We start from the raw sequence: 19330 nt of genomic DNA, 5'->3' as shown, positions 1-19330 counted from the left end.
TGAATGTCAACGAGAGTATGATTAATGATCCACTGAGGAAGAAATGATTGGTATGCAATGGTGTTCCAATGTTGACGTGTTGAATGATTGATGCTTGCTTGAAGAAGAAGCCTTGTCAATTGTATGATTTAAATTGCACCAAAGTCTATGAACAAAGGCGAATACCTTGAGCAACTGGGTCATTCATCCCATACCCAAGAATATTCTAGACAAGGATAAGAATTCTCCACTTTCATCATTCTTTGTTTCTTAAGGCTCATAGCATGCAACTTGAATCAAAATTAACAAGTTGCTGACAGGATGTCCCTTGTGTTGATCTTATTTATGTAGTATTACTTGTTGTAGAATAAGACTCGACAATCATGTAATTCAAATTGTGTTAAAGTCTATGAATAAAGGTAAATACGATGAGCCACGGGCCAAACGTCCCGCACCCAAAGATATCTAGAATAAGTGTAGGAAAGCTCCAGTCTCATCCCTTCTCTATTGCTTAAGGCTTGTGCCACACACTTTGAATTATGATTTATAAGTTGTTGGTGTAGTCTTTTGATTGTTGCACTAATGCTTTATGAAGAGAGACTTGTCAATCGTCTAACTCGAATTGTGCTAAAGTCTATGAATAGAGGTGAATACGATGAGCATTGGGTCATTCGCCCATACCCAAAGATATTCATAATGGGGGTAGGAATTCTCCAGCCACATTCCTTCTCTATTGCTTAAGGCTCGTACCGTACACTTTGAATTATGATCGGCAAGTGTTAATACATTTGTAGTGCTTGAGAAGTAGTCCACTTTGTTAGCTATGATTGACTGACATTGACTTTGAGGTCTTGATCTTGCATTTGAACCTTGAGGTCTTGAGCTTCATAGATTCAGCATATCTACAATAGCTTGAGCGCAATGAACTTGCCATATCAAGGGATCAATGGTCTTTTGATCACTTGGAATAGGCTTGGGGCTTACATCACGATTACAAAGGATTTGGTTGACCAAAATGTCCTTTGATCAACACTAATCTGTGGGATTGAAATGATAGTTGAAACTATGTATAATAATATCCTATCGAATTAATCAACTAAATAAAATCGGACAATTATACTTAAAGCCCTAACCTAGGGGAACATGCATTAAAATCAAGATTTTTAAGCCCTAAGGGCAACAATGGTCATTACGTGCAAATTGATTAAATGAAAGCTAAAATAAAGATTATTTATATTTAATTAAAATCAGATAATTAATTTGAAAATAACACATGGATATATGAGAAAATTAGGCTAAGTCTAATTAGCTTTAAATTTCTAATGATTTCTATTAAATTGATTAATCACATTTCTAATAATCATAATTAATTACTTAAATCACTATTAACCAATTAATTCACAATTAATCATGATTAATTAATCACATAATTTCTCATGATTACAAATAATCGTACTAATCACAATTAGCCTAAAAAACAAGAATCGAACCTGAATCAGAAATTAATTTGTATTAATTAAGCTAATTAAATAAGATTAACAAGAAGCATGAAGGAATGGGTACAGACAAAGGGCAGAGATGTTCAATAGAAATAGACTCGTTTGGGCCTTAGGCCCAAACTGAGTCCCTGTCAACCCGATCCATGTCACAAACCACCAAAAGGAGGAGTCTTCTGTTGAAACCCCAAAACGATGCTTATTCGAAAAGTTGAGGACGAGGGTTATCGCTACCAGAAGCGCTCGAGCAGAAACAAATCCGAGCAAAAAATGCGCCTTCAGTTTCAGCATCATCGCGTATTGTGTAATTTTCCGTGTATTGTGTAATTTTCCGTGTATTGTGTAATTTTCTTTGTATAAATAGATGTGTTGGATGATTCATTTTTCTACGCCTCTTTTCATTATATTGCAAACATGTTTCGTCTTTGTCGTCGCTATGGAAAATGATTTATTCGAGAGACAAGTCTCTGATGGAGATGATGCTCTAGAACATCTGTCATTTCGAGCAACTAAAGAGGGAGTGGTTCGTTGGTTAGACGGAAGCATACCTGAAGGCAAAAAAATTAGAAGTATTGAGAGACTCGATGTTGTACGTGGATGAGTGCGAGTAAAAAATGATAAGGATGCTAGGGAGTGATGTTTGGACTAGATAACATCAGTTTGATTGTTGTAATCAGTTAGAAATGTTGTTTTTAAATGTTGTGGTTAAGTATTTTTATCTGTTTTGACATTTGTTATTTTTGTTGTTTATTCAGACCTATTCGGTTTTAAGTGTGTTTAAGTTGGAGTGATATTTGTTGTTAACCTTGTTGTAATAAAAAGTTATTAATATATCAAAATCAAAGGTTACAAAAATTGAAAGGAGGTACTAAATTATGATGCAGAGTTTGCTCCTAGATTGAGACATTTTTTCTTATTGTATCCGGGTTGACGATATATACTACATAATCTTATCATTTTATCAGCTGTATCCATTTCTGTTCTAATACGCGTGTTGTTTGGCCGTCCTTTTTTCTTTCTTCGCATCTCATCGTTGTGCCAAACTATGTCCCCTTGATATGAAGGTCAATATTCCTCCATTGCTAGCATTGAGAAGCTTTCGTTATAGACATTCATGACGGTAATGGCCTTGTAAACATCAGATAGATGGTTGTAAGCGTCCTAGCGAGTATGTGTGCATGCCGTAATGACATGGGAGCAAGGAATACGGAAGGCCTGGAACCTCCCACAGTCGCACCAACTTCTATTTAGTCTGACAGCATAGGATAAATTTGACTTCCCCTCATTGTGGTCCATTGTTTCCTGTACACTGAAATTTTGCCCATGACGGTTAAAAATTGTAACCGCATGTGTGCTAGCTTTGATAGTTTCCTCTTTCATCATCTAACCCCCAACAATATTACCAGACCGGTTACTCATAACCCCCTATCCATAAAAAATTTTGGTCCACAAACAGACAAACCTACGACCATAACATGCCAAACACCCAACCACAATACCAAGAACATACCCCGTACCACCACCAACAAGTAGATCATCATCAAGACACCCAACATCGTTATGCATCCAACATATCACCCTACCATATCCGTCTTAGCCAAAACACTAAGAGATCATTTAACACCAATCGTCCATCCTCCTACTATAGTCAAGAAGCCTAAACATCACAAAAGCAAAACATGCAACAACCATATAGCTACCAAACACCACAACAATCATTTCAACCTTTCCTCGATGCATCATTCACACCAATGTCGCCCTTCAATCGTCATGGTCCCCCTCCAATAACTCAAACATAACCCAACTACTTTGGCATGGATCACAAATTCAACTATGATGGTAGCGCTTCATTGCATACATAAGACTACACGGATTTGTTTGAATATGTTAGGCAATCTCCTGTAGGTGGTGGTGATGTTCCTGGGCCCTCAAATCCTCAAAGACCTGGGGTGAATCATCAACGTGGGTTAAGGCCATGCGTTCGAGTAGCTAGGGGATGTTGTACCGGAGGTCAGTTAGGTCGTCCCGGTCAACGACACTAGTCTTCTTGGTTATTGTATGTGAACGCATATTAATATTAATATCAATTGGTCCAATTTCGACTTTTATCTATAATGTACATTATTTTTCAAAAAAAATTACACAACACACAGATGTCAGATTAATTGGCACCTCCTTTAAAACTACACACAGACGTCAATTGGATTGGCATCACTAGGTGCATAAGTCAATCCAATTGGCGCCACCTTTTTAACTTGGAGAACAAACGTCAATTCATCAGACGCTATCTCTTAAAAGTATGGTACCTCTTAAAAATATGGTAGTTTGAAAATTAAACTGAGTTATTTTGATATTAAAAAAAATGGATTATTTGAGGAAAAAAATCGATTTTTTAAATATTTTTTTTTTATAAGAAAAATAACTATTTTTTTTTCAAAATTAAAACTAAACTCACACTAAACCTCTCAAAAACAACATCAATATTGTATGCACCCGAAATAGTACTAATTATGATATTAAAAATTATATATAAATCTTGTACCAAAAATAATCCTATTTAAATCAAATTTATATCACGAGACACAGCGAAAATATAAATTTAAACAAAACGTTAACGCCATAATAAGGAAGGTGAAGCAAAGCATAAGAGCGGAGTGAGAGTTTTCTCTTCATCTCCAACTCTAACCGTAACCGTTTTTCATTCCAAAACTCTTTTTATATTATTCTATTCCTCTCAGATCTCAATCAAACCCTAACTCTCCCGCTTTCTCCTATTCCATTCTTCATTCTCATCCACCACTCTATCTCGATTCACGCTCCGTTCGTTTCCGGCATCGTCAGATTTCGACGGCGAGATTTTACGGTTTCCGGCGTCTTCAGATTTCGACGGCGAGATTTTACGGTTAAATAATGGACTACAGGTTGGTGATGATGATGATGCTATAGTAGTAGATATTGTTGAAGAAGAAAATGGATAATAGAGGTGCTTCATTCGTTGCTGTTAGACGAACAACACCGCATGGAGAAACCTGCAATTCAAATTCTGGTCAATATTTTTATTTTTTTTATCTCATTTCTTTTGTTTTTTTTTCTTTTCTTTTTAGCAACTTTTTTTCTCTCTCTATCTATAGTTGTACTTGTCTAGTTGTCGTACCTCTATAATAGATTGATCATAAACCGTATATTTTTATTTATTTATTTTTTTCGCTTTATTTTAGCTTCGTGATCTGATGATGGGTGATATTCTAAGTTGCATTGGTAGGTGAATTTTTTATATCTACTTTTTTTTCCCTTTCAATTCCATTATTAATTTATTTTACTTTTTTATCCCTCTAGATCTGGTGTTCGCGAAATTCATCTATAATTGGCTTTGTTTTTTTGTTTGAGAGGTTTATTGGTTAAGCTTAATGTGATTAGGAACACATAAATTGTTTGGGAAATTAACAAAGTGATTTACAGTTTCTTTCTTTGCTGTGAAATTGAATTCAAGGAGATGATGCACTGGGCTGCTTTTACACAATTTAGTCATTATTGTTGTTCTGTTGTTATTTTTATCCTTTTTGAGGATTTAATTGAAATCAAATGTAAATTATGTAAACTGTTAGAAAAAAACCAGTTATAGGAACTCACATTCATCTTTTTGGTATGAAATGTGGTTCAAATAAGCTGATGCTTCTGTTTTTACATGGGAAACTGAAGTGTAAAGAAACTGTGTGCTAAGGATGAAATAAGTGCTTACTGAACAAATCTTGCTTTTTTATTAACTTAGGATGAAATTTGTAGCGTAAAAGCTCTTTGAGTAGTCATTGATAGGCAATTTTGTTTCATTACAGCGGAGGCTGTGGCAGGATCAGCAGCATGGCTTGGTAGAAGTCTGTCTTGTGTATGTGTACAGAGAAGAGATAGTGATGCTTCTAGCTTTTTTGATTTAACTCTAGCCCAGGTACATTCTATAATTACTGAAGCTTCTTTTAATTAATGTTGAGTATTTCTGGTAACTTTTATGCACGATGCATCTTCCAGCAAAAACTAAAAGAACATTATTTTAGATAATGTGATATTGTGCGAGAATGCTTCAACTTTTTTAAAAACAACACATCTTCTAAACTGGTTACAAGGAACATTTTGCAATCTCGATCTTACCAAATAACGGAAGTAACTTTCTGTTGTATTTCTGGTTATTTGCTCCTTTTCCTGTTTTTCCTCCAAATCATGTATATTGATATTTGATAGAGTTTTGACTACCAATTGCTAATCATCTGTATGTTTTACGTTTCCAATATACCTGTGTTCCCTGTATACCATGTGAAATTTGGGAGCATTTTCTACTCACATTTTCTATTATATATTTCTGTTTCTAATTTAGTCACAACAAATTACTATAATGTTGAAATTCCAATCCTTAGGAGGAATGCTTGCAGAGGCTACAGAGACGAATAGATGTTCCATATGATAGTTCTATAATTGAGCACCAGGTACCATTTCTATCACTACTATTTTTCAGTCTATGTAAACAATGTGGCAACAGTTATTGATGTAAGTAAAAAATTTTAACCTATGTACTCGTAGTTTCCTTATTCTTTCCTTGTGACTTTAATTTACATATATTATACATTATAGGAGGCCCTTAGGGCTTTATGGAATGTTGCATTTCCTGAAGAAGAGTACTCGTAGTCTTCTTATTCTTTCCTTGTGACTTTAATTTACATATATTATACATTATAGGAGGCCCTTAGGGCTTTATGGAATGTTGCATTTCCTGAAGAGGAGCTCCGTGGCTTGATATCTGAGCAATGGAAGGAAATGGGCTGGCAAGGGAAGGATCCATCAACAGATTTTAGGTAGATTTTGTCCTTAATTTTTTCACTGTCAGATCTTGTGTTAATCTTAATTAGTTGTTACTAATGATTTTTATTTGTATGTGTTTGTAAGGGGTGGTGGTTTTATTTCTTTGGAGAATTTTCTGTTCTTTGCTAGGAATTTCCCGGTATGATTTAATTTTTGGTTTGTTCAATCTAATTTGAAACTGCAACAAATAAATTACATAGGTTGTCAGAAATAGAAGTTTACTATGAAAGGATCATGCTTTTTTGTTCTTAAATTTTTGGGTTTTTCTTCTGATCGACCTTAGATCAAATCAGTACAACCCATGTATCTGTATCATAAAACCTATACTTTCTATTTTTGTAGAAATCGTTCCAGGATCTTTTATGGAAGCGGGAAGGAGATCGGTCCGCGTGGGAATATCCGTTTGCTGTTGCTGGTGTTAACATCACATTCATGCTGGTGCAGATGCTTGATCTTGAAGCTGGTCTGTTACTTTTCATGTTATTATAATTTCTTGTTTCTGATCATTGTTATGTTAGCTTTTCTGATGACCAGACAAATTAAATCATGAAACTGTTTTAATATTTTGGGTGTCCTTTCAATGTTATAGATGCTGACATTTTACTATTGAATAAATCAGTATAGAAACGGTCACCGACAAATTATCTCTTGGGTCATTCATGATGACATATTGTTATAAATTGAGTCAGTCTCAGGAACAGTTATTTAATAATAATTGTTAGAATTGTATAATATTTTCTAACAATAATATCCTTTGCATTTATAGTGAAGCCACGCACACTGGTGGGAGCAACTTTCCTAAAGTTTCTTGAAGGTAACCTGAACTCCATCCTCGAATTTTTTTATGGATCAAGGGAGAAAAGGAATTCGGTCGTATCGAAAACTTGTGTCTACAATATTATAGCATTTACTTGCATGTTTCAGTGTTAGCTCGCAACTTTCAGTAACTAAATCTATTTATGTTTGTCTGGCAGAAAATGAATCAGCTTTTGATCTTCTCTACTGCATAGCTTTCAAGCTGATGGATCACCAATGGCTTTCTATGCGCGCCTCATACATGGACTTTAATGTAAGTATCCCTTAATCTCAGCTTGTAGAAATAGGGAAAATATTATGGCTCAACCAAATTTAACCAAGGGTCTTAAGTTGAGTTTAAAGAAAAAGGCACCGTCAGTGTTAATTAGTTATATGTTGACATCCATTGGAAATTCACTATTTTGCCACATTAGCACACTCTTATAACTGCATCCTGAAACTGATTACCTAACATGACAAAATAGTGGTCACTTTTTTAATGTAAGTGTAAAATTGATTTACAACTATGGAAAATGCCCTTTAAACTCAAAATAAATTTGAGAAAATGTGGTGAAAGGAGAAAGCAAACAAAAAATACAAGTTGAGAAACATGCATCCCTTGATATTGGAAGACTAGAGAGGTTTTAAAACATTTAAGTCAGAAGTGCTCTGCATGGCATGTTATTGGGTAACCGACTGCCATTGCTCTCCTTTTTTCAATATAGAAATTTATCTAGGAGGAATAAGGTGAAAAATATATTCCTGGTCCATATAAAATTCTGATAGTCAATTAAACTTTGGTCACTTTGTAAGAATTATTTTCAATTTTGTCCACCTAAATCGTTTAGTTTCTTGCCAAACTTTGTTAAATGGAAATATATGCAAGGATAAGGATAACATTGAAAATAATTGTATGTATAGGGACTAAATTGGATGCTTTTTTCATAAATAAGAAATTAAATAAGTGTTTCATAAATAGGAAACAGAAATACAGTTTAATAGAGAAACAATATTCTGTCTCTGTTAAAATTTAGAGTCTTGGAGGTGATCATTGTCTTGTTTCTCAGCAGCTGACCTTTACTTCTTTGCTATAGATTACTAGCAACTTCTGTTGCTAATATAACAATTATTAATGTTCTGGCAGACAGTGATGAAATCTACACGGCGTGAGCTAGAGAAAGAACTTCTTCAAGAAGAAGTATTGCGTCTTGAAGACTTGCCCTCATACAAACTACTTTCACGATAGATATCAGTTCAAGAAACCTGTCAATCTCCTAGAGTTATAGCATTGAAGGCCTTCGCTGCTTCTATAATCTTCATGCCTGGCATTCAGCATACAATAACATTTCAGCAAGACAAAGTCAACTTTTAACCCTAATGTGTGCTTAAAAAGCCTCACGGACTTGCTGTGTTTGGTTACAGAGTCAAAACTTTTTAACACTAATGTGAGCTTAAGATAACAATTTCCAAGGAGTAATTTGTGCTCCTGAAATGCGAAACGGTTGTGTCAACAAGGTTTGAGATGCAGTAAATAAGCTTTTAATCTAGTTGGAGTATGATGGTGTTGGCTAACATGATGCCATGAGTCTTAAATGTAAAATTGCTTGGTGTTAGATTTTTAATGAATTGTGGAACTTCTGCACGTTTTTCTCGTGGTTCATTATATGGTAAATGCAGCTTGCTGCAGTATTGCATTTCAGCCAGGTTTGAAGTTACTGAATCTTCCATACGTGTTTCTGAAGAAGTGCATATTTGTTTGAGCAATACCAATGCTGCATATTTGTTTCCCTATCAAATTGTTTTGCACAGTTTTGGTAGCATATTTGTTTTCATATCTATGAACGATGAGATTGTCGCACACTATGAAATAATCGTTTCCAAATTCAGTTCCATATTCTTTTAACCCAAAATGAGTGATTTAGTTTAACCGACTCACAAATCCATTTAAGCTTGCCATCAAGGTTTAATAGGGAGTGTATGTGGTGCATAATAGGATAGCATGGATGAATCGTATTACAATCATCATGTAGGTTAATGGTCATCAGAGTCACTCTCATCAATAATTTTTCTAACCTTGGCCTAGGTTGAAAACATCATTAGAGTCTCTCAAAATGTTCCCCCACAATGCTTTCCCATTTGGAAGAGATTTGATCCAACTATCTTCAAAAGGTAACAAACATATGGGGCCTTGGAGAAACGTGCTTCTAAGAGTTAAGGCTAACAAATGAAAGCTACTACCAATAATCACTGATTCCACCAACTGTGGATCCTCCCTAACGTGGCATGGTGCAAAACAGGTGTAGCATAAACAATAAATTCAGCATGTGTGCGCGTCCCTTTAGCATAACTCTAGTGTGCCTTTTGCTATAGAAACTTGTTTACTTTTTGTGTGTTTTGCAATTCGAATGTTGCTTTTACCATACTCGTTCATCTACTGATTTCTTTTAAAATTATGCTTTTCCCCTAACACGGGTGAAATGTCGTTCGCTTTCTCTCTAGTATTTTGAAAATCATAAAGTATAAAAGTGATATTTTACTAGTTTGTCTCTTATTTAAATGTCTAACTGAATCAAGAGTACTCTCATGACTTTTCTAGAACCTGAAAAAGCATACAATAAACCACTTGCTTTTTAAAGGTGAAGGACGACGCATGAAAATCCTTATTATATCTTATGATTTACTAGTTTGGGATACATATGAAAACTACCCACATGTTCTTAAGAGATGGCGTAAGATGTTTTGGAAAATATAGACATTATGGTCATTTATGACAGGTGTAGGAACTAGGTTCATTAATAATGGATATTTTTAAATTGAAAATTTTACGTGTAAGGGATAATATGAGATAGAGGATAATGAGTGTTAGTTGAAGATAGATGAAGAGGGAGAAAAATACATTGAATGGAGGTAACTATGAGGTTTGGGAATATGTTGATATGGGAGAGTGGTAGGAGCAAGTGAATGGTTGTGGTTACTAGTTGGGTAGGATAGGTGTTGTATTAGGCGAGCAATAATGAGAATGAGTGGTGGGATGCAGATGTGCTGATAGGTTCAGGGTAGGATGGTTGGGGTTGAAAAGGAGATGGAACGTGACTGTTTAAATAATCTAAGGAGAAGTCAGTATTAACATGGAAGGTGGGTTGGGGCGTGCTGCTAGAATTTGTTGAAAGAAATGGTAATAGAAAATTGTGTCTCTAAAAATGAAGTTTGTTTATTATGAATGTAATATAGAATGAATGATCTTTAATTGAGAAATATAATCTTGTGTGTGGTTAAATAATAGAAAAAGATAAATGCAAAGATAACAAATTCGAAATTAATCTATTTATAATGTAAATTTCATGGGAAAGAGCACCAACCTAAAAGAATTGGAGAGAGAAGAGGATGGGTATCACCTAAAAAGTGTTGATATTTTCTTTCAACTAAGCTATTTTGAGGAGGAGGTGTGTCTATGCATGTGGTTTGGTGATGGATGGCATAAATTATGTAAAAACTTTTAAGAATAAACCCAATGCCATTTTTCAAACCTTGTGCATTTGATTTTAGTTTGAAATTGGGTAAGGATATAAGAAAAAAAGGATTTTATTGAAAAATAAGTCTCATTTTTTAATTTCATTGGGAAAATTTAGCAGTATGGTCATCAACTATAGTTAATAAATATTTATTACCTAGCAAGGAGGGGTAGGAAAAGGGCCTCATATATATGGACTAAATCAAAATAAGAAATGGATTTAGATTTGTTGTCAGGAAAGGGAAGTCTTTTATGTTTGGCAAAAGATATAAAAATTTAAATTGCAATCAAGGTTAAATGTGAGTTTAGGTACATTTAACGGTGGAAGGTTATATGGAGGATCAGAGAAATAGTTACTCGTAAGAATGGGAGTAAGACAATCTCATGTTGAATGTGCTACTTTATTAGTGTAGTACGAGAAAAGTGAAGCATCAAGTTTAGATGCTCATAGGTTATGGTATCAAGTGAAGTGAAATTGATAAGGATATCAATTGATGAACTATGAAGTTTGACTTAATTACTGAAGGAATTATGAGAGAAGAGTCGTCAATGTTGCGTGTAATCAAAGAATCGGTAAATTATCTCGTGAATATTTGAAAAGGGTTGATTTTCCAAAGCAAGATAAGATGTCGTGGTTATGTTTTGTGTAGCTTAGGACGAGGAAGGGAGTTGTAGTTTCCAGAAATGACCAGGTGATTCAGAGCGGTGTATCAGATGAATTAAGTGGTGATAAGGTTAAAAGTTAATTAAATATTGAAATGAGAATATGGTTAAGATCATGAAGTATCGAGAGTTCACTAAAGAAGGAAGATTTCTAGGAAAGGTAAGATGGAAGAATGAATATGTCATAGGTTGGAAATCAAGGTAAAGTCAAGTGTTGACCTAAGACGGTGATGCAAGAAATGTTTATTGTTGAGTGGAGTAAACTCGGGGGCAAATTTCAATTTAAGGGGGGGGGGGGGGGGGGGGGTGTTATACCTGATACAACCTTAAGTACTCTAAAGGTTGTCAGTTGAGACCAATAGAGTAATCAATGGACTCTAAAGGGATCAAAATCTATAAAATAAGGAGGACCAAAATTAATAAGTACAAGAGGGGACATTTTGATAACATTAATAATTGGTTATAGGTATTATAAGACAAAATGTCAATTGAGATATTTTATATCATTGACTAATATTATATTATACTATACTTTTATACTATATATTTATGTTGTGTGGTGGAAAGAAGAAGAAAGAATGTGTGGATAAGAACAAGAAAGAGAAAGAAGATATCAGGACAGGAAAGAAGGAAAAACGTGAGAAAGGAGAAAGAGGAGAAGAGAATGGGAGGAAGAAAGAAGAGGAAGGAAGAAGAAAGGAAAAACTAATGGATTCATCACATCTTCATTATCATCATCACTAATTTCATATCTATTTCATCAATCTCATCATCATTTTCTTGAATCATGTGAGTTCTAGTTAGAACCTTATGATTTTAGGAATTAGGGTTTGTGATAGAACCATAGGATAGTGGAGGAATATTCTATCCTAATTATGATTTTTATCATGAACTTGTTTTTATTATGTCCATCATGGTTTTGTTGTGTTCCATATGTTCAATGTCGTTGTTGTTGTTTTGATTATGAATAGCTCCATGAAAAAAAATGATTATACATGTTCTTTATGTGATGGTTATGTTCTTGTGATTGAATGATGATTGTTGTTGTTTTGATTATGAGCACCATGAATTGAGAAACCATGGATATATATATATATATATATATATATATATATATATATATATATATATATATATATATATATATATATATATATATATATATATATATATATCGTATGATGATCTTCATAAAGTATGTTAGCTAGAACATTGGTGGAATCATCTGTTAGAAAATGAATCACTATTATGCAGGTATAGTAGGAACATGTTTAAAGAATGGTCTTGTTATAGGTCGACACATACGGGTTTAGGTCGACCTATAGAAGTTTTCCCTTCAGTATAGGTCGACACATAGTCTTATATGTCGACATCCACGCCTCAATATTGAAGCCTGTAGCCTTTGTTCTATGTGTTGCCTCCCATAGGTTGGCCTAAGACCTTCATAGGTCGACACATAGCCTTTATAGTTCGACCTATAGACCTTATTCTTTGGGGGGAAATGGAACTTTGCCACCATTGGGGTCAAACCCAGTATCTCTTTGTCATGGTGCAAACGCCTTACAATCAGACCAAGGTTAATATTATTGAATACTTTAGGCAATTGTATCTTACATATTTTCTAAACTTCTACCATGATTAGATGTATTGCATTAATATTGTTTAAGTGGATTAAACAAGTAGAATGAGATATAACCTAAGAACAAACTAGAGTAAGTTGATCATGGAGGATGCTTTATGATAATGGTATTAGTTGATTCGTCGTTTCCACCATAAAACGAGAATCGTACCTCCGATTATTATGAGGTTGAAATCATTCGAATAAGAATACAATGCTTCATCTAGTGATGAAAAGGAATCTCGTGAGTTGCCAAGAGTTTTTAAGGCATTTTGGGTTATGTGTGTTCATGAATGATATTGTGATATGATAATGTATGTGTCGTAAATTGGTTGAATGTTTGATTATGTATAGTATGAACCATATTATGAGATAAATGTTATAAATTATTGATTGTGTTGATATGATGATTGAGTAAAATTATGATGGTAGGTGAGGTAACTTAGGTAATGACTTAGAAAGAATAACTTAGGCCATGAAATGGTTTAGATAGGAATGCTTAGACGTGATTGTACCATGGTGTGTACTACGGACAAGTAATCACATGAATGAATGAATATGCTTTGTATGGAACATGTGTGTAATATGTAATGAATGGATCATGTTATGATGCCACAAGACTTGATATGATATCATGAGAATTGGTGATAACGGTCACCTAGTGGTTGATGAGAGCAATCACGAGTTTATGAGAATTAATCATGTATTCAAATAGTTTGTGCACGTATCACTTCAAAGGCTTAGGTGGTAAGTGGGAATGTGACACCAATGATTCATGTCTCAATTAGGTTTGATTCCCAACCATGGCAAACATGGGAGAAAGGTGGTCACATAAGTGGGTTGAAGTCTTATACTGTGTATCTAAGTGGGTTAGAGTCTCATATGGATGACGGTCGCTAGAACTGAGTTTGAATCTCATAGAGGATCCGATATCCACCGCGAAAGTAGAATCATACGAGCATGCATGAATTAAGCCTAGCTTAGACGTAGGTCCATTCAGGGATTCATGTTTTGTGAATCCGAGTAGTAATTGTTTGAGTTGCAAGAACTCAGTGACATGTTTCCATACGTTGTGAATATCCCTTAGACACTCGAGTCTTAGTTATCTTGTGTGAATGATACACAAGTAGCGAGCGATAAGGACTTGAGTTAGGATTTGATTAGAAAATCTTGTAGAGTGGAGTGGACCCATAAGATAGGGAATTCACTGGGATTGTCATCTCACTCCAATGTTGTTGTTGCTTTTCATGTATTGTTTGCAGGTTATATTATACAAGAAGAGTTGTGCATTTATGTTTCAAGGGAAGCTTTCATTGTGATCTTCTAATCTGGATTTTGTACAATTATAGATATTGTACATAGTTCTTCGAATTTTATTTATTTAGGCACTATTGTATGACATATATCATATGCTGTATTTTATTTTATGGACATGTATATAAATATGTCGTTAGGCACTTACGATTGTATCAGTACCAAATAATAACACTTCTCACCAATTACAAAGATCATTGCTGTAAGAACACTATTTTCTCTAGCATCCACCAACTCTTGTCACTTACATCAACTAGATGTAAACAATCCCTTCTTGCATGAATACTTACATGAAGAAGTGTATATGTCAATTCCTCAATGTGTTACAAGTCCCAAACTAAATCAAGTGTGCAAGTTGTTAAAGTCTCTATGGAATGAAACACGTCAGTAGAAAGTGGTATGAGAAGTCGACAAGTTTCCTAGTCACTCAAGGATATGAACAATCCACTTCGGGTCATTCCTTGTTCATTCTTCACAAAGGAACTAGTTTCATTTCACTTCTAGCGTATGTAGATGATGTCACTCTAGTTGGAAATAGTTACGAAGAAATTGAGAGAATCAGATATGCACTTGATGATGAGTTTAAAATCAAGGATCTTGGAAAACTCAAATATTTCTTAGACATAAGAGTTGCACACTCTAAGGTTGGAATTAGCATATACCAAAGGAAGTACTACTTTGATCACTTAAACAATACATGACTTCTTGGTTGTAAACCTGCAAAAACTCCTCTTGATCCATGTGTGCAGCTACATTAAGATCCATCTGCATCATATGAAGACATACTTGGATATAGGAGATTAGTAGGTAAGCGACCATACTTGACAACTATCAGACCCAATATTAGCTTTGCAACACAACAACTCAATATCTCCTCACTAATAGTTACACATTATAACACATGTCGAGTTATGAAATACCTAAAAGTCTCGCCTGAAAGAGGTATCCTATTCAGAAGGGATTCTAACCCTCAAATACTAGGCTTCACAGATGCAAATTGGATAGGGTGCATTGGCACTCAAAGGTCAACCTAAGGTTATTTCTTTTTCATTGGATCTTCACTTGTTTCTTAGAGAGCAAAGATACAACAAATGATTTCAAAGAGCTCATCGAAAGCAAAATACCAAGTGTTATCATCTTTTCCTGGTTGTGAATTCTAATGGTTAATCTACTTAATAAATGACTTTCGTTTCAATGCAACAAATGATCTATTGTGACAATCAGAGTGACATTCACATTGTAGTTAATTCATTCTTCCGCGAACGTGCAAAACACCTTGAGATTAATTGCCACTTTGTTTCAGAAAAACTCATGAAAGGACCTTGAGATTAATTGCCACTTTGTTTCAGAAAAACTCATGAAAGGCATCTCCAAGTTACTTTCTATTAAATCACAAGCTCAAGTTGTTGACTTTTTCACCAAACTTTGCCACCAAAGAACTTTAATTCTTTCATTTCCAAACTTAACATGCATGACATATACCACGCTAAGCTTGAGGGAAGGTACTAAAGCTATCAATGATGAATAGCTTTTAGCACAAGTAAATGAAGTTGCGAGTTGCACCAGTTGATCAGATGCACCACTCGTAGATCACACAACTTTTATGGTTAGTTATAAAATTAGAAAAGTTGGTTAGGATCAGTTATAGAATCTAGTAGCTTATAAATATCAATTGAAACTGACTTGTACACTAGATTCAATGAAAGCTTTCCAATTTTCTCTCATTGAATTCTCTAGTATATATTTTTAAACAATATATTTTCTCTAATTAAATACTTATTTTTCGTTACTAAATTTATGTTCAAATTATTTAAAAAAATTGAAATACCTAACTTGTAATTTTAATCACTAAATTTGTAAAGGTGTGTGTTACAAATCAAATTAATGGAAGAATTGTGATTCAATTCAAAAACTTGTTCTCAATTCTGTTTCAAATCAAAAAATTGTAAGTAATTGTCTGTTTCAAATCAAATAAATGGAAGAAACTCCATTCATAATGAATGAGAATATGATGTATATCGCTTGGAAGAACGATACAACATCATAAAACGGTGTACTAAACAAACATAAACGGTGTACTAGAATAATAACTGTATATTTAAGTGCAACCACGTCAATGTCTCAAACACAGGGAATACTGACATGGAAAAGCAAAACTAGATTCCGATTTGATTCATCAAACTGTGAAAACGTTTCAAAGCAAAACTAGATTTCGATTTGAATAATCAAACTGTGAAAATGTTTCAACAGAAACAACATAAAGAGACTTGACATCCAAACCAAGACACATACCAGACTTAATAAAATTTAACAGATCAAAATAGGGCAGATTCAAAATCAACCACATATTTCATCTTTACTCATAGATCCAAGAGTGAAGGCTGCTTTCCCAGTTAGCAGCACCCTCAGGGAACCACAGAGCAATTTCCTTGTTAGCACTTTCAACAGCATCACTTCCATGAATAACATTCCTGCATCAAAAGTAACAGTAATTAATCACACTGCATACCACAATTTAAACAAAGTTGATAAAATTAGTTGTGCGCTCAAACTTTGATCAACTTGATTGTAATTTAGATACTAAGTTTTCAAACCAAGCAATGACAAATAAATTTGTTCAATGAATCATGTATTAGACTCTCCACAGATAATTCAGATTCGTTGTAACAAGAACACGTATATACCTGCCAATGTCAATGGCAAAGTCACCACGGATAGTTCCAGGCTCCGATTGAGCAGGGTTTGTGGCACCAATTATCTTTCTTCCGGTTGTCACAACATTCTTACCCTCCCAGATCATGGCAACAACAGGGCCAGAGATGATGTAATCCACCAATCCGCTAAAGAAAGGCTTTGCAGACAAATCTGCATAGTGCTTCTCAGCAAAAGCACGCTCCACATTCACAAATTTTAAACCTGAAATCAACAAAAAGCATTCATCATCACAAACAGTTGAAAACAGTTACAAAACCAGAAATCTAATAAAATCTATATCAATACAATACATTAGAAATAGCAGAAAATCAAAATTCTAAAACAATCTCACCAAGCCATGAATTACTAACAGTGATTTACAAACAAATAAAACAATAGAATCCCTACTTTATTTTTCATTGATCATAGAACAAATAAACAAGATTTAATATAATAAGGGTTACCTTTCAAGTAGAAACCCTTCTTTTCAAACCTGCTAATAATCTCACCAACCTGAAACACCCAAAACAAATCAGCCAAAAATTACTTAACTTTAAAGTGCAACATGAATCAACCCACAATTTCATAACAACCACGCAAATAACTTTCAAAATAATCGAATCAGAATGATACATTCGATTCAAACTTAACTTTAATAAATAAAAACCTAATTCAAATTGAAATTTAAAAAAAAACGAAATTTGATCGGAAATTTCCCCAAATAATTACCGGATAAAGATAATTTATTATGAAATGAAGCTTAAATCGTCAAATTTTCATAATCAGTTATCAGATTTAATGAAAATTATGAACAAAAAAGGGTGTGAAAGAAGGAAACATACGAGGCCTCTTTGAACGCCATCGGGCTTGATCATGATGAAAGTTTGCTCGGCCATCTTGGTCTCTGTTTGGTATTGAGTTCAGTTACTGTGGCTGTGTGAGAGAGAGTGAGATTTGAGGAAGAACGAAGTGTGAGACAAAGGGGGTTTATATATGGCTGCAGATGAACCCTAAACCTAATTTCACAAGCGAATATTCGACCTATAAAGTTGAAGAATCATTTTCCTATTAAAAAAAATGTTATTTTCGAATAAATCTTTTGAGGTGTTAAGGTGACCTAACCTAATCACAATTTTAATTAAGATTAAATATGTGGAATTTTTTAGAAAATTTAAATTTTACTTTTTTATAAAAAAAATTAATACTTTTTAAGGGTTAAAAAATTAATTTGTTATTTTAGTTTTTTAATTTAGAAATTGTTTAAGAGATTTACTTTTAAGTTCGAGGATGGTATTTTGGTCTTGTTAACTCATTAACCTAGTTAAAAACTTATTTCACTTTTTAAGTTTGAGTATGATATTTTGGTCTTGTTGACCCATTAACCTAGTTAAGAACTTATTTCATTTTAAGTTCGAGTAATATTTAAATAACATATTTTATTAAACATGACAACATAACTCGAACTCACATATACCCATAAGAATCCTCCCTGAGTTTGACATGAAAAATATGTTTTGATTGAGTTTGGATTCGGAGACGATTTGAGTAATGAGGTCGCTAGTACACAATTCAAATTCGTCTCGTTTATATTAGTTTGTACTTTATTATTTAGTTTTGATAATTTAGAATAGGGTTAATACCTCTTTTTCACAAAGTAGATTTATGATTGGGATGTAGAGGTAACCATTGTTGTAGAATGTGGAGGTATGTCCCCTATGTGTTAGATGTATGATTAAATTGAAATTGAGAAACAATCTCTTGAATTAGGGGTATTTTGATAAGTTTGTGTGCTGATTTACACATCTGAAAATTATTTAAAATGAAAAATGTCATACATGTTAATGACACGTCAACTTTTAAGTTGAGTTGGTTTAATGAGGAGGAAAAGAGATGAATCTTGAAAGGTTAGGGGGAATCCAAACTTTTTTTACATGGGGATTTTTCAAAAATGACCCAAATGGCACGAGAAAAAAGGTGTTGACCATTTAGGATATTAGTTGTATGGTTAATTGATATTTACTTTTTTTATTATTTAAAATGTATGTTTAGAAATATTAGGTATTGTTTTACTTTTTTTTATTTGTAACTTAATTTAATATTAAGGAAAAAGACGATTTTTATTTAAAAAAATTGATTACACCGGAGAGATGAGAGTTAACCCAGCCAGCATATATGTTATACTTCACAAAATTCATGTATTTTCATTAATGCACACAATTTAAATAGCAAATGTAACAATTTCCTTAATACAAATTTGTTATTTTGTCTCTGTTAATAATTTGTTTGCAAACAAAAATTGTATGTTCTACTCGTAATTGATTGAGCAGGCGGAGACCCTTCCCAAGAGAATCATAGGCACTAAATGCCTATATAAATGCATCTCTTATATAGAAGAAAAGGCACATATCTTAA

The 19330-nt window shown here is 33.8% G+C and overlaps 2 protein-coding genes across 4 annotated transcripts; one reads left to right on the top strand and one right to left on the bottom strand.

The window, feature by feature from the left end:
• The first annotated feature begins 4061 nt into the window (after positions 1 to 4061).
• LOC127076709 (uncharacterized) lies at positions 4062 to 8817 on the top strand. 3 transcript variants are annotated; one of them, XM_051018454.1, is made up of 9 exons: positions 4062 to 4521; positions 5309 to 5418; positions 5882 to 5950; positions 6201 to 6316; positions 6408 to 6462; positions 6666 to 6786; positions 7090 to 7137; positions 7298 to 7392; positions 8267 to 8690. In XM_051018454.1, the coding sequence occupies exons 1-9, from the start codon at positions 4446 to 4448 to the stop codon at positions 8267 to 8269; spliced, it is 693 nt and encodes a 230-aa protein (XP_050874411.1). In that variant the 5' UTR covers positions 4062 to 4445; the 3' UTR covers positions 8270 to 8690. The 3 variants fall into 3 exon arrangements, with proteins under 3 accessions (XP_050874411.1, XP_050874409.1, XP_050874410.1); XM_051018452.1 differs by having other exon boundaries at positions 4064 to 4521; positions 8263 to 8817; XM_051018453.1 differs by lacking the exon at positions 4062 to 4521 and adding an exon at positions 4573 to 4733 and having other exon boundaries at positions 8263 to 8817.
• Positions 8818 to 16184: 7367 nt separating this feature from the next.
• Positions 16185 to 18009, bottom strand: LOC127076708 (nucleoside diphosphate kinase 1). Its single transcript, NM_001426852.1, has 4 exons — positions 17761 to 18009; positions 17383 to 17431; positions 16909 to 17140; positions 16185 to 16695 (listed from the first exon to the last, which is right to left on the bottom strand). The coding sequence occupies exons 1-4, from the start codon at positions 17812 to 17814 to the stop codon at positions 16581 to 16583; spliced, it is 450 nt and encodes a 149-aa protein (NP_001413781.1). The 5' UTR covers positions 17815 to 18009; the 3' UTR covers positions 16185 to 16580.
• Between the last annotated feature and the right edge of the window lie 1321 nt (positions 18010 to 19330).

The sequence above is a fragment of the Lathyrus oleraceus genome, chromosome 4 (assembly GCF_024323335.1).
Source record: "Lathyrus oleraceus cultivar Zhongwan6 chromosome 4, CAAS_Psat_ZW6_1.0, whole genome shotgun sequence".
Classification (NCBI taxonomy): domain Eukaryota; kingdom Viridiplantae; phylum Streptophyta; class Magnoliopsida; order Fabales; family Fabaceae; genus Lathyrus; species Lathyrus oleraceus.
Note: the sequence above shows the minus strand (reverse complement) of the source record. Positions and strands in the feature narration are given on the sequence as shown.

What these genes read in the sequence shown, in the direction of transcription:
- LOC127076709 (XM_051018452.1), top strand. Translation starts at nt 4,446, where the DNA reads ATGGATAATAGAGGTGCTTCATTCGTTGCTGTTAGACGAACAACACCG. An exon ending in GTTCTATAATTGAGCACCAG is followed by an intron (nt 5,951 to 6,200) that starts GTACCATTTCTA and finishes TATACATTATAG; the next exon opens with GAGGCCCTTAGGGCTTTATG. An exon ending in CCTCATACATGGACTTTAAT is followed by an intron (nt 7,393 to 8,262) that starts GTAAGTATCCCT and finishes ATGTTCTGGCAG; the next exon opens with ACAGTGATGAAATCTACACG.
- LOC127076708 (NM_001426852.1), bottom strand. Translation starts at nt 17,814, where the DNA reads ATGGCCGAGCAAACTTTCATCATGATCAAGCCCGATGGCGTTCAAAGA. An exon ending in ATGGCGTTCAAAGAGGCCTC is followed by an intron (nt 17,432 to 17,760) that starts GTATGTTTCCTT and finishes TGGGTGTTTCAG; the next exon opens with GTTGGTGAGATTATTAGCAG. An exon ending in GAAGGGTTTCTACTTGAAAG is followed by an intron (nt 17,141 to 17,382) that starts GTAACCCTTATT and finishes TGTTGATTTCAG; the next exon opens with GTTTAAAATTTGTGAATGTG.